The 13,586-nt window shown below is 38.7% G+C and overlaps 1 protein-coding gene across 1 annotated transcript in view; it reads right to left on the bottom strand.

Moving 5' to 3' along the window:
- Positions 1 to 696: 696 nt before the first annotated feature.
- Positions 697 to 13,586, bottom strand: part of LOC131436166 (O-acyltransferase like protein-like) — a 30,830-nt gene continuing 17,940 nt past the window's right edge. Inside the window, exons 6-12 of the mRNA XM_058604705.1 lie at positions 3,547 to 3,703; positions 3,407 to 3,486; positions 1,996 to 2,109; positions 1,783 to 1,933; positions 1,382 to 1,711; positions 1,191 to 1,313; positions 697 to 808 (exon numbers count right to left, since the gene is read on the bottom strand). Of these exons, the coding sequence (XP_058460688.1) occupies positions 773 to 808; positions 1,191 to 1,313; positions 1,382 to 1,711; positions 1,783 to 1,933; positions 1,996 to 2,109; positions 3,407 to 3,486; positions 3,547 to 3,703 (991 nt within the window). The 3' untranslated portion in view covers positions 697 to 772. The remainder of the gene's footprint in view (positions 809 to 1,190; positions 1,314 to 1,381; positions 1,712 to 1,782; positions 1,934 to 1,995; positions 2,110 to 3,406; positions 3,487 to 3,546; positions 3,704 to 13,586) is intronic.

The raw sequence follows: 13,586 nt of genomic DNA, 5'->3' as shown, positions 1-13,586 counted from the left end.
ATAAATAAATAAATAAATAAATAAATAAATAAATAAATAAATAAAAACCAAAATATTAATTTTAATCCACTAATGACTGAAATCTTCGATCTTCACAAAACAAAAAATCTTTTCTTAATCCACCTAGTGGTGTGATAATGCCTTTCAAACAGTCTTATTATAGCGTTTTTTCGCGAGGATAATTTCTGGCACTAATTCCATCAGATTGTTTCGGTTAGTTCACAAAAGTGGGTTTCAACGCTCACGTCGCATATCCGACAATATTCTCGAAACCAAAAGTATAAAGTAAAATGATACATCGTTGTAAAAAAATGATGTAGAAATGTTGAAAAAATTGCTTTGCTCTGCAAGGAAAATGCAATGTTTTCTTTATCAGACCGGGAGCTTCTTGACTGACGTGTTGAAATTAGTAGAAACATCTCTAGAAAACTAGAAAATAGAGTCATTCTTGGCTTAAACATGACAGAATGTTCAGTTGATAAATTTAACTAATAAATCAGCAAATTCAACTAATATTTTGGCACGATTTAAGGGATTGAGGACCTGAAATCGAAATTAACCTTAAAAAGTTTGTATAGCTGTCAAATAGACAACTAATTGATATTAAGATATCTACTATTTTTTTCACCGAGAAACTGTTTCAGTAATTCCGTGTGGAAATGGCATTTCTTTCAATGGATGTTAAGTGATAAGATATTTGTTTTCACCATTTATTTTGTTGTATAAAATTGTAGCTATATTATGATTAAGTGTTGATGGCTTCGTTTGTAGTTTAATCATCTGTTCGCTTTGCTGGTGTGGTAGAGATCTGGCAGAAGTAGGTAAACATAAATATGTTAAGTTAATCGGAATTGATCGACAACTGAAATCGACAATGAAATGAGAATTTATAGTATACGTCCAATCGAATTACATAACATGCACAGATAAAAATATATAAATTTCTTTTCATGCAAATATTTGAAACCGAAAATTCATCATAAAGTAACTCAACGTTTTTTTGTTTTTCAAAATGAAATGAAATTTTTTTGAAAGTAAAATTGAGCGTTCATTTAAAAATGCGGTTTTGATATGCATTCCAATTAGGTTCTACAATGACGATTGTTTTCAATCAAATTTTCATTATTTTTTCTGTGTAGTTCACCCCAGAACTAAAATATTAGACGCCAACAACAACTGGCTCAGCCTACCTGTTTGGGTTGTTTTGGTTCAAGTAGTCCTTTGAGCAAAGTCATGACTGGTACTTCAACACAGACATGAAGTAAAAAGCCGGCGATGAGTGTCATGAATAGAACTGCTGACGTAAATAACAACTGAAAACACAAACAAACAAGGCATTGAATGTGAATGGATTTTTGTTAAAATACTAAACGAAAACTACCATATTGAAGGTACTGTTTGCTAATGGAGTGGTGACGTTACGGTAAATCATGTACACCATGGTATACTGTACGACGTATACGCAGTAACTGAGTTTGGCCAACACCAGCATAATTGGATGCTGCAGGAACTGAGCAAACAGGCACGTCGGCCGGAAGCTTAGATACAGCATCAGAAAACTGAAGAGGATACCCCAGGAGCTCTTCAGTAGAGAACCAAAAATAGCAGTTGAAAAGTACGGTTCACTCAGCTGTTCACGAGGTAACATCACAGTCATTGCATTCATGGCCACGAAGAACAGGGCCGCAGCAAAAAACATTTGTTTAAAGTTCTGAAAATAAAAAAAATTGGAATGACTGGATGATTCGATTATCCATAGGAGTTAAATCATGACAACCACACCTTGATGGATTCCAGTTTTTTACCATCTTCAATGAATTTATGGAAGATCAGACCCATAATCATTCCAAAAAAGTAGTTTCCTGCATTGCTTTCTAACGTAATGTAAACCTTTAAATAATATGCAAGATCTCGGATCTCGTTTGTCATATATCTGGAAGTGAGAAAATAAATGCGATTGACGATTCGAATGGAAAATGTAAGTAATATATTTACCTAACGAGGACTAAGACTGTTGCATCTAAATTGTACATATAAATGACTAGAGCTGGCACGATAAAAGCAAATGCAATCATTGTGTAGATCAAAGATTTAATTAACTTTGGAAATCTGAAATTATAGATATTGATTAGATTTAGATAGTATTAGATTTAACTTTATTTCCAGAAATCGATATGAACCAGAAAATTGCTTTTTATGCTTCACTATAACCAATGAGCTTAGTGTCTCAATGGGATTGAATGATTTATCACTATCACTATCTTTTCGTAGGATCTTTTGGCTATGTAAATTTGAAAGTTGTCTGCTGTGAAATATCTATAAACTTAAAAAAAATCATTAGGCAGCTAAAGATAGATTTCTACATCTTTTGACAAGTTTTTAACTGCCGACCTACCGAAAATATCTATTCTACCGATAGATCAGAGAAAAGAAATAATTGTTGACAGCGGTACCTAAAGACCGGTACCGCAGTAATGAAACGTCAAATTTTTTTGAGGACAATATTAATGCTATTTGTATTCACGTCAATCCGGTTATGTCTCTGACATTACCTACCCACCTTTTATAAGTTCATTATCTTTTATTGCATTTCAATAACATAACATTGTATGCAAAACCACTTAGTTTAAGTAATATCTGTACTAAATCAACCAAAAACAAGGCAGTCGGGTTTACCTTACCTTTTTTGAAACTAACAAAAATGAACTTTTTCATGGAACGCTTGTATCTCGAAATTTTTCAGAGATATGAGTTTAATTTTAAGCAAACTTTCACAGAAACCAAACCTTTAATTTAGTATTTCCCACACCTTACCCTACCTTTTATAACACTTTACTCTATAGTTCGTTACCGATATACATACAAGCCAGATGTCGTATGTTCGAATCCCGATCTGGACAGAACCATTGCACCAGTCATGCAATGATTCTGTACGCTATGAATCGGCTGCGAAGTCTGTTGAAATAGAAGGTCAAATTCCACAAAAGGAATGTAATGCGAAGGCTTTGCTTTGCTTTGAATATTTTTCGCGTCCGTTGCGCTCGCCTACTGCGATCATTTATCCACTCCATCACACCATCGAGAAAACGTGGTAGCTCACTAAGTTCCCGCAACAAGTGTGGCTTGAGAGTCTCATCGACCCCAAATGACCTCACGCTAATTTTGCGTTCTTCGTACAGCCACCAATGCTGAGCAAAACTTTCAAAGTTTAGAAGAAACATGGGCGACAACAGAATGCTGAATTTTAGGTGTTGAATGATTCTGAATTCCTCCGCAGTTACCGAAGCGTACGAAAGTTTACATTTTTTTTGCTCAGCAGGATATTGCCAACAATTCGATTGCTGAGTTACATTACAATTAGAGCATAACAACATTTCTATGGACCAAACCCAAACATGATACCTACTTCCAAATTATCATCATTATAAAACATCCTGTCAGGAAAAGCTGGAAATCAGCAGCTAAATACCACGTAAATTGTGCACACTGCAAAAATGAAAAGTAGACAGTTGAATATGCAAACATTCACAATGATAATCGTCCTACCGGTTCACTGGCGTTAATGTAATTGTTCACAAACAGCATATTAGTCCACCAATTTTCTCGACAATGGTCCTTGTACCGGAACGCGATCGGTCCATCACTCAATCGTTGATACCAGGTTGCTTGGAAGAATATTACAAGCGCGTACACGGGAAGTATCCTAGGGAGGAGTAATTAGTTAATTATAATTATTTATTTAGTTAATTATAATATTGGAATGTTTTACCGAAATGTTTAGGTTTTCTTATCTGAACTAATATTATGAATTGAAGACATGGACCGCAACAAACGATGTTGTAAGTGGAGGAAGGGGTTTAGAAAGTGTTACTTAAGTAAAATGTTTTTGAATTGATTTATAGTAAAACAACATTAATAAATCTGTAAATCACCAAGTTATAAGCATTCAACACAGGGTTACCATTTTGGATGCATCCCTTACACGGCAGTTATTTTTGTTAAAAAAAAAGATTCTGGAATTTAATAGAGTGGCTTTACTAAACTTCTCTTCAAGTATCACAAAAACAATGTGATGTTATACTTGATAATGGAGACGGAATTGAGCTTTTGGAAAGGGTGTATGTATTTAATTAAGGTTATAATTATCGAAAGGTGTACGATGCGCAGGAGATGCGCATGGTTTCGTCTAAGTGTACTAATTCTATTCTTAGCAACAATGTTTCATTCGATGGGTAATATGACAGTTAGTGAAAAATTTTAGCTCTCGAGTTGTTGGGTCGGAAGCTTTGCATAGTTTGACGCTTATTAAAACATTGCACGAATATGTCAGTCCATTCCAGAAGCCAGGAATAGCTTAGTGTCGTTTTGCATTCAAAACACTCGTGGAGTGTTTTGTATTTGTATTGTATTTGTAATTGAATTTATCCAAAAACTATAGACTACTGTCTTTCATGTTCACATATGAAGTAAGATTAAGTGCCAGATTTTCAATAGAGAAAAATATTTTTTAACATACATTGAACAAACGTGCCCTACTAACTTAACTAAAAAATTATAAACATGCGATAAGTGAAAGAATTTCAGTTTCATGAGGATTTTTTTCAAAATTGATGGCGAAACGAAGTGCAAATTTTTATAAAATTTACTGGTAAATTCATCTAGTTGGCAAACCTTGTTAGTTAGTGGATATACAGGGTCCGCCATCTAACTTTTTTTTTGAACTAGCAGTCATTTCTACATTGGTAACCTTAATATCACATCTGATTTGACAGAAACTTAGTTTTATCCTTCCGCTGAACGAAAATGGTTGTGTATACGTTTGAGGAATGCGTGAAAATAGCTTGCGATCAGCTTGAAGAAGACGCCGATTTTGGCCAAAAAATCATCTTCTCGGATGAGGCACATTTTCATCTCGGCGGGTATGTTAATAAGCAAAATGGTCGCATCTGGGGGACGGAAAACCCGCACGTTATCATGGAGAAGCCGATGCATCCTCAGAGAGTGACGGTTTGGTGCGGATTTTGGTCTGGCGGCATCATTGGGTCATTTTTCTTCGAAAATGAGGCAGGAGCCGCCGCCACGGTCAATGGCGAGTGCTACCGCGCCATGATTAGTGATTGGTTCTTCCCGTTACTTGAAGAGGAAGACTTGGGCACCATTTGGTTCCAACAAGACGGCGCTCCGTGCCACACAGCCAACGCTACGATCGATCTTCTGCGCACAGTCTTCGAAGATCGAATTATCAGTCGGAATTCGGATGTCGTTTGGCCGCCTCGGAGCTGTGATTTGACGCCGTTAGACTATTATCTTTGGGGGGCTGTCAAAGATAAGTGTTATGTGGACAAGCCAGATACAATTCAAGCCTTGAAGGACATAGCTGAAATAAAGCTGCATACAATCGAAAATGTACTAAAAAACTGGACCGACTGTATGGCGTACTGCAAGGCCAGCCGAGGCAGCCATTTGAATGAAATTATATTCCACAATTAACCGGAAGGATTGAACTTTTATATGAATAAATAAATTTTGAAATCGGATGAACCGTTTATGTTTTATTGCATGTTTAAATAAAAAAGTTACATGGCAGACCCTGTACAGTCTGTTACATAAGAGCGTTGTCATTGTTGTGAGGAAATGAAACAACTCAACATGAAAATACTTTTGAATATTGTTTTATTAGATCAAAAACTTACATACTTACTTACCTAACAGCTATAGGCCTGGGGTGTCCTTTGGTGTATCAAGAATACGTCTCCACATAACTCGGTCCATGGCTGCTCGTCGCCAGCCACTCGAGGCACGGATGTTTCTGAGATCACCCTCCACTTGATCGATCCACCTTGCTCGCTGCGCTCCTCTTCTTCTTGTACCAGTCGGATTAGATTCAAGAACCATTTTCACTGGGCTGTCGTCCGACATCCTTATGACATGCCCAGCCCATCGTAGACGTCCGATTTTAGCTGTCCGTACGATGGGTGGTTCTCCTAGCAGCTGTTGCAATTCGTGATTCATACGCCGTCTCCACGTTCCGGCTACTATCTGCACTCCGCCATAGATGGTCCTCAGTACCTTTCTTTCGAAAACACTGAGGGCGCGTTGGTCCTCTGCCAACATAGTCCAGGTCTCGCGGCCATAGAGAACAACCGGTCTAATGAGCGTTTTGTAGATGGTCAATTTCGTGCGGTGGCGTACTTTTCTCGATCGAAGGGTTTTTCTGAGTCCAGAGTACGCACGATTCCCAGCCAAAATACGTCTCTGTATTTCTCTGTTGGTGTCATTGTTGGCGGTCACCAGTGAGTCCAAATACACAAACTCGTCAACCACCTCGATATCGTCACCAGCTTCAGCTTTCAGTCCGATGTAGGTTTCCGTCATCTTCTCAAGGCTACGTGTTACAATATGAATATCGTCAGCGAAGCCAAAAAGTTGTACGGACTTTCGGAATATCGTGCCACTCGTGTCGATCCTCGCTGTTCGAATCACACCTTCCAAGGCAATATTGAACAAGATACAAGAGAGTCCATCACCTTGCCGTAGCCCTCTCCGAGATTCGAAGAGACTCGAGAGCGTCACAGATACTCGGACGTAGCACATCACTTTATCCATCGTTGCTTTGACTAATCGCGTCAGTTCATCCGGGAAACCGTATTCGTGCATGATCTGCCATAGCTCTTCTCGATCGATTGTGTCGTATGCCGCTTTGAAGTCAATGAATAGGTGATGCATGGGTACGTTGTATTCACGACACTTCTGGAGTACTTGTCTTATCGCGAATATGTGATCCGCAGTGGCGCGGGCTCCAGTAAATCCCGCTTGGTACGGCCCTACGAATTCCTTAGCTATTGGTGATAGACGACGGCAAAGGATTTGGGAGTGTACCTTGTAGGCGGCGTTGAGCAATGTGATTGCGCGGTAATTACAACAATCTAGCTTATCGCCCTTGTTGTAGACGGGACATACCACTCCATCCATCCATTCCTGCGGTAGAATCTCCTCCTCCCAAATCTTAGAAATCATTCAGTGCAGCGCTCTAGCACGTGCCTCTTCTCCATGTTTGAGCAGCTCGCCTGGTAACTGGTCATTGCCCGCGGCTTTGTTGTTCCTCAGCTTGCCAATCTCCTCACTTATCTCCGTCAGATCAGGTGCTGGGAATCTGTCGTCGGCTGAGCGTGCACCCAGATTGATTCCTGTGTCTCTCTATGTATCCTGTGTCCTCTATGTATCCTGTGCTTCGCCATTCAGATGCTCATCATAGTACTGCTTCCATTTGTCGATCACCTCACGTTCGTTCGTGAGAAGGTCACATTTCGGCCTGCGGCGGAAGCCTCTCCTCCGGAAAACCGTGTTCTGTCTGTTCTGTGCCTGTCTGTATCGTTCCTCGTTCGCTCTAGTGCGGTGTTGCAGCATCCTCGCCCTTGCTGCATTCTTCTCTTCGACCAACTGCTGACATTCGCAGTCAAACCAGTCATTTCCTCGATTCTATAACCTCGTACCTAGTACGGTTGAAGCAGTGCTGCTCACGGCGGATTTTATATTCCTTCAGCCGTCTTCAAGAGTCGCCGCGCCAAGCTGCTCTTCCGTTGGTAGCACTTGCTCCAGTTGTTGCGCGTATTCCTCTGCAGTACGAATGCTACGTAGCTGCTCGAGATTGAATCCCGGCGTTCCTGTGCGACGAGTGTTCTGCATCGTCGATAGTTTTGAGCGCATACAAACTGCAACAAGGTAGTGGTCAGAATTAATGTTGGGACTGCGGTAGGTGCGGACATTGATGACGTCGGAGAAGAATCACCCGTCGATGAGAACGTGGTCGATTTGATTTTCTGTATGTTGATCTGTTGATCTCCAGGTGGCTTTGTGAATATCTTTGCGGGGGAAGAAGCTGCTTCGAATTACCATTCCTCGGGAGGCTGCAAAGTTCACGCATCGTTGGCCGTTGTCGTTTGTTACCTCGTGCAGACTCTCCAGCTCGATCACAGGCCTGTACATTGCCTCCCGGCCTACCTGAGCATTCATGTCGCAGATGACAAGTTTTACATCCCGCCGTGGACAGCTGTCGTAGGTTCGTTCCAGCTGCGCGTAAAATGCTTCCTTCTCGTCATCGGGTCTTGTCTCATGTGGGCAGTGCACATTGATGATGCTGTAATTGAAGAAACGACCTTTGATCTTCAATACGCACATCCTATCACTGATTGGCTGCCACCCAATCACACGCTGGCGCATCTTGCCCAACACTACAAATCTTGCCCAACACTACAAATCCGACAATACACCGACAGAACCGCGATTTGGAAAGTCGTCGATATCTTTCACCTCATTAAAATGATTTACCCACTTACTCAAAAACTGTTTCGACTTTTTCATGTGTTTCGCCGGGGGGGGCACATGTTTTTCACACAACATCGGTTATTGCAAAGTACTTCAAAATTTCAAATTATTTGCGATCAAATGTCTGCGAACAGTTCCGTACGATATATTTAAACCTTTTTTGGTCAATTTTGAAGAACCTTCGCGTAAAATTAGTGTTGGATTCTTGAAAAAAAGGTCACAAATCACTTTTTCGCCTATACACCGTCAGAACCGCGATTTGGAAAGTCGTCGATATCTTTCACCTCATTAAAACGATTTAACCACTTACTCACAATCTGTTTCGACTTTTTCATGTGTTTCGCCGCAGCAGCTTGGGTCATTTTGGGACCTTTCGGGTGCGAGCACAAAAAACTGATTCGAAGCGTTCAGCGTACGCGGAACTCATTTTGGAAAAATACTGAAATCGAATTATAAACAATAGTCAGCTGATTTATTCTCACATTGCATGAAGGACACTACTGCCCTCTGTGGTAAAAAAAATGCTACCATTCCACTTTACCAATCGCAAGTAATCGTGACCACGCTCTTATATAACAGACTGTATAAATCTACTTTGGGACTACTAGTTCCCGGTTTCTGCTTCCGAACGCACCGGTGATAGTGAAGAGAAGCTCCAAAAACGGAACTCACTTCGATTGCTCAGCAGCGTTTTAACCGATTTTCACGAATCTTGATCTAAATTAAAGCTCTCATTGTCTTAGAAGATACTGTGCCATTTCATCCAGATCCGATTTCCGGCTCCGAAATTATAGGGCAATGAGTATCAAAGCTTTCAAACTGCCATACAAAATTATGCAAAATCGGTACGAACCGGTACGGAACAAGAAAACGTAACCGCCTAGCACTCAGCGTGCTTTGTTCAATTTTGTATAGCGTGCACTATATTAGCTTGACATAACTGTTTACAAATTGAAAGGTGACGGTAGTTTTTACCAAGCAAAGTTTGTGATTTTATTCAAGTTTGAGAAAAACTCTTGACAGAATCTTCTAGTGATGTTTTTGAAAATATAAGTGATATTTGTTAGAGGTTTATGTCATAATTACTTGGTTCCAAGATCATGGAGCAACCATCGATTGTAGTAGCGATTTCGTGCCTATTTTAAACATATTCGTTACTTTTTTTATCAGTTTTTTGTAAACGGCATCATTGGCGTCAAATCGGGAGTATTTCCATGTTCTAGAAGCCAAGTCGCGATCAATGATAGTCTTTGATATTTACCATTGATTTTCTTCTGTTTTTTACTGAAGGATTTCATTATCTATTTTGCACCCGTTATCTCCGAGCAGCAAACGTACAAAGCAATATCAACAGAAATGAACAAATAACAGTGCAAACTTTAGAAAACTTTTTCATTGATCAGTCGCCATTTGAAATGCTATATTTGTCCCATGAGACTGCAATAATAGATTCGATTAGGAAGCCTCTTCTTTGTCTCTTTCAATTTTAAATTTGGTAGAAATTATATTAGATTAACCGGGCCACATTTGTTGTAGTGGTCAGTTGCGTAATTGCGTAGAAGCACGCAGAACAATGAGCAAGTTATCCTGCTATTTAATGATCCTAGTGTTCACGCCTGTTTCGTTGACCCAGAATCTTGTATCTGAAATATGACATACACACCGATTCTTTCCCCGTCGTTTGCCCACGCTCGTTTACCACCCCCACTCCATCAACCCTTGTATTCCATTTGCCCATCCACTTTTTTCTCCTCTCTCATATTTTAAGCAAGAGTGTTAAGGAACAAGACTCTTTGCAAGCGTATGAGTAATGTCAACGATGTGTGCGTAAAAACAAATTCCGGCGCTTCTTTTCCTGATGTTAATCAATAAATCTTCCATATGGTTGAAAAATAAACCAATCGGATCATTCTGCTTAAAATTGCAATTCAAGAAAAGCGAAAATCTTAGTCTAAAACTCTTCCGCTTTCCTTAAAACTGCTCGAGCTTACATTCACTAACACATTTGATTAGCAACAAACACATTCCTATATGGATTTCCTCTTGCAGCCATTATTGCGATATAAAGATTTACGTACCTTCTATAAGTAAACCCGAAAAAAAGGAACCTTTAATTCAACATGCGAAAGGCAATGGATATGGAATGTTGTCGTAAAACTATTTATTTTTCCGGAAAACTGCTTTTGTAATAGAAAATATTTAGTTTTGTTTATTTTGTGTTGCGCAATCTAATACAAATCCATTGAAGCAGTGTTGCTAACTTTTTCATTTGGGAATTGAAATCTACATTAAAAAAATTAGTGACGACATCTCATCCGTAATTTTGGCAACAATTCAAAACATTCCATTAGCTTTACATTGAATTGACAGGTCGTTTGCTCGTTTGGAACTGAGAGCTGTCATTCCAAACGAACAGCTGTCGCCACTCTGATTATAGTCACTTTTAAAAATATGTAAGCAATTTTCCATCAAACGTACGTAAAAAACTTATCAGAACTGATACTTCATCCAAAAAGTCTGGCTTAACGTTCGTTTGAGAAAAAATTATTGCTAAAAAAGATTTTTTGAAGCTCAATCGTGCAAGCCACTTCGATGAACTGGTTGTACTTCATATATGAATACATAGATCTATGACATACGTACAAATAAAATGTATGTAATACACAAATTACCAACACAAGTTAACTTGGTTTACTCTTGATCCTTAAGTCTAAATGTATCTGTTGGATCAATGTAATCTGTTGATACAAATGGTGAGGAGGTTTTATGCCTGCTTTAGAGATAGATTGCCCGATTTCATCTCTATCGAGCTTTTCTCTGCTCCCAAATTAATAAATAAATAAAGCGATTTTATAAAGCAGGGGTATGTTATATGATATAAAAACAAATTGACGTGTTCAATTCAGAAAGATTACTTTCTTGACTGAATTTTCATAAATAATGCATAACAGGGTGAAAGAGGTGGGTAAGGTGGGTAAGGTGGGTAAGGTAATACTACCCACCCGAAAATTCCAAAGGTGGGTAATTACCCACCTGAAATTTCTAACAAAAAATAAAAGTAATATTAGTATCATTTATAACAATAAAAATAGTTTTATTGTAACTGAGAATAATAAATAAAATCAGAATTATAAAATGATAGTACTCAAGGTAGAGCAAGGATGTGAAGATATACAACAAAAAGGTGAAGCGTGACAATGGTCATTTGAGCAAGCATAAATCTTTTAGTGACTTAACTTCAACCAAAGGGGTCGAGTTTAAGCATCTCATTCATGCAAATCACTCGAGTCTCTGATATGCCGGAAAGTACCGAAAAAGGTCTTTTACCATTTACTATCCGAACCGGTAAAAGAAAAGTTACCAGAAGGTGTCATTTTCTACTTGCGACAGCATTCTTATACACATTGAGTTCTTCACTGTATGAATATTTTTCTCAATCTCTGTATAGCTAGTTGAACATCAGAATTAAAGGTTTGTTCGAACTATTGCTTATGCCCCCAGAAACACAGCGTGCTGGCTGTTCAGCCTAGGTTGTAAGCGGTATTCAGTAGCGCTGCACTCACCGCTACCTGATGGAAACCCATCATGCTATTTTTACTTTTTCACTATTAGAGATAGTGAAGAATTAATTGTGTATGAGAATGCAGCCGCAAGTTAAAAGTAACAACTTCTGATAACTATTCTTTTGTCGGTTCGGATAGTAAGTGGTAAAATACCTTTATCGGTACTTTCCGGCATACCAGAGACTCGAGTGATTTGCATTGATGAGGTGCTTAAGTTCAACTTCTCTTGCGAAAGTTAAGTTAGTAAAAGATTTAAGTTTGCTAAAATCAACCTTGTCACATCTCGCCTTTCCATTTTTTATCTTCACATAAATGAAATCACTCAAAATCTTTTGACGTAGGATTGCGTCTTTGTTTTCTATACCGGGGTACAAATTCAAAACGTAGAAGTAAAACCATATAGACAGTGGTTAGGTTTTGAATATCTACAATTCAACCACGAACAATGTGTAATTCTCCCTGTTTTTCAAACCATAGTCATTCCTCTAATTGATATGACGGTTTCGTATACATAAGTTCACGGTTTCCATATGATTTCTGCTCTTCAATGAGTGCGTTCGCATTTGAGAAAATTACTCACAGATAACCAAACTCAGTGTCGAATCGACTTGCACTCTGTGCGGTTCGATACTGCCGTAGAGAAGGTTGCTTCCACATCGTCCAAATGGTTCAGGAACTAACTAGGAAAACAACATTTCTTGAGCAAAATTTCTTCATTTATTATCTAAATTTATTTAGATCTATTTTCATTGAATTGTGGCACGGTATATTGTTTTGATTAAAGATGATATTTTCTGCTTTATATAAGGCCGTTTTTTACGATTCCATACTTCAAACACATTAATAACTCCTAACGCATTAATAACTAAAAACTTGGTACTTCCTTTTCAAGATAGTCGACGTTAATTATATCTCGAGCATCTAAAAACTGACGCCATACTTGTTGCAGCTACCTGTTGCGTTTTCCCCGTCTAAATGTTGAAACAATTCCGGAGGAAAAAGATAGATCCATGTATCGTCCACTGTTTCATACCAACGCAAGAAATCCTTTTTATTGCGACTAAACAGTGCCGACCAGCTCTCTGGATTGTTGATGCGTTGTTGCTTTTGATAGATTGTGAGCGAACAAGGCACCTATTTGGAAAAGATTTTCAAGCTTCGAATTTACGCGTCTCATGCAAAGTTATATCGAAACAAAATATTATTTAAAAATCGACTAAATAATACTTCAAAATAGTGGGTCGTTCTCCCTGGTACGAAAAATTACCCACCAGGGCTTAACATGTTTCACCGGCTCTGATGCATAATCCTCAAAATGTAATTTCATGAAAAACTAGTTGATTTTATTAACAACTATGCATCAAATCATTTGCTTTGGTGTATCTACCATCCTTTTTGGTTTCTTTCCGTAGATTGAGCGCAAGTGGAAACAATGAGTAATGCAGTTGGAACCAAACTAAGGCAAATAAATAGCGCTGTGAGCAGACCGGGCAAATGAGGCGATTACAGTCAGGAATGCGGGGATCCGCAGTTGCTATTGTTTTTGACCAGTTGGCATTGTTTTTGGTCGACGATTCGATCACTGATCATTTGATATTTAACAAAAGAAATATTTCACGTTTCCCTTCGTGTTTGAATAAAAATATTTGGTTCACTGTTCGCTAGCTGAAACATTTAAAAAAAATATGTTTAGAAAAA

The sequence above is a fragment of the Malaya genurostris genome, chromosome 3 (assembly GCF_030247185.1).
Source record: "Malaya genurostris strain Urasoe2022 chromosome 3, Malgen_1.1, whole genome shotgun sequence".
NCBI classification, from domain to species: Eukaryota; Metazoa; Arthropoda; class Insecta; order Diptera; family Culicidae; genus Malaya; species Malaya genurostris.
This window is presented reverse-complemented; position numbering and strand designations above follow the sequence as displayed.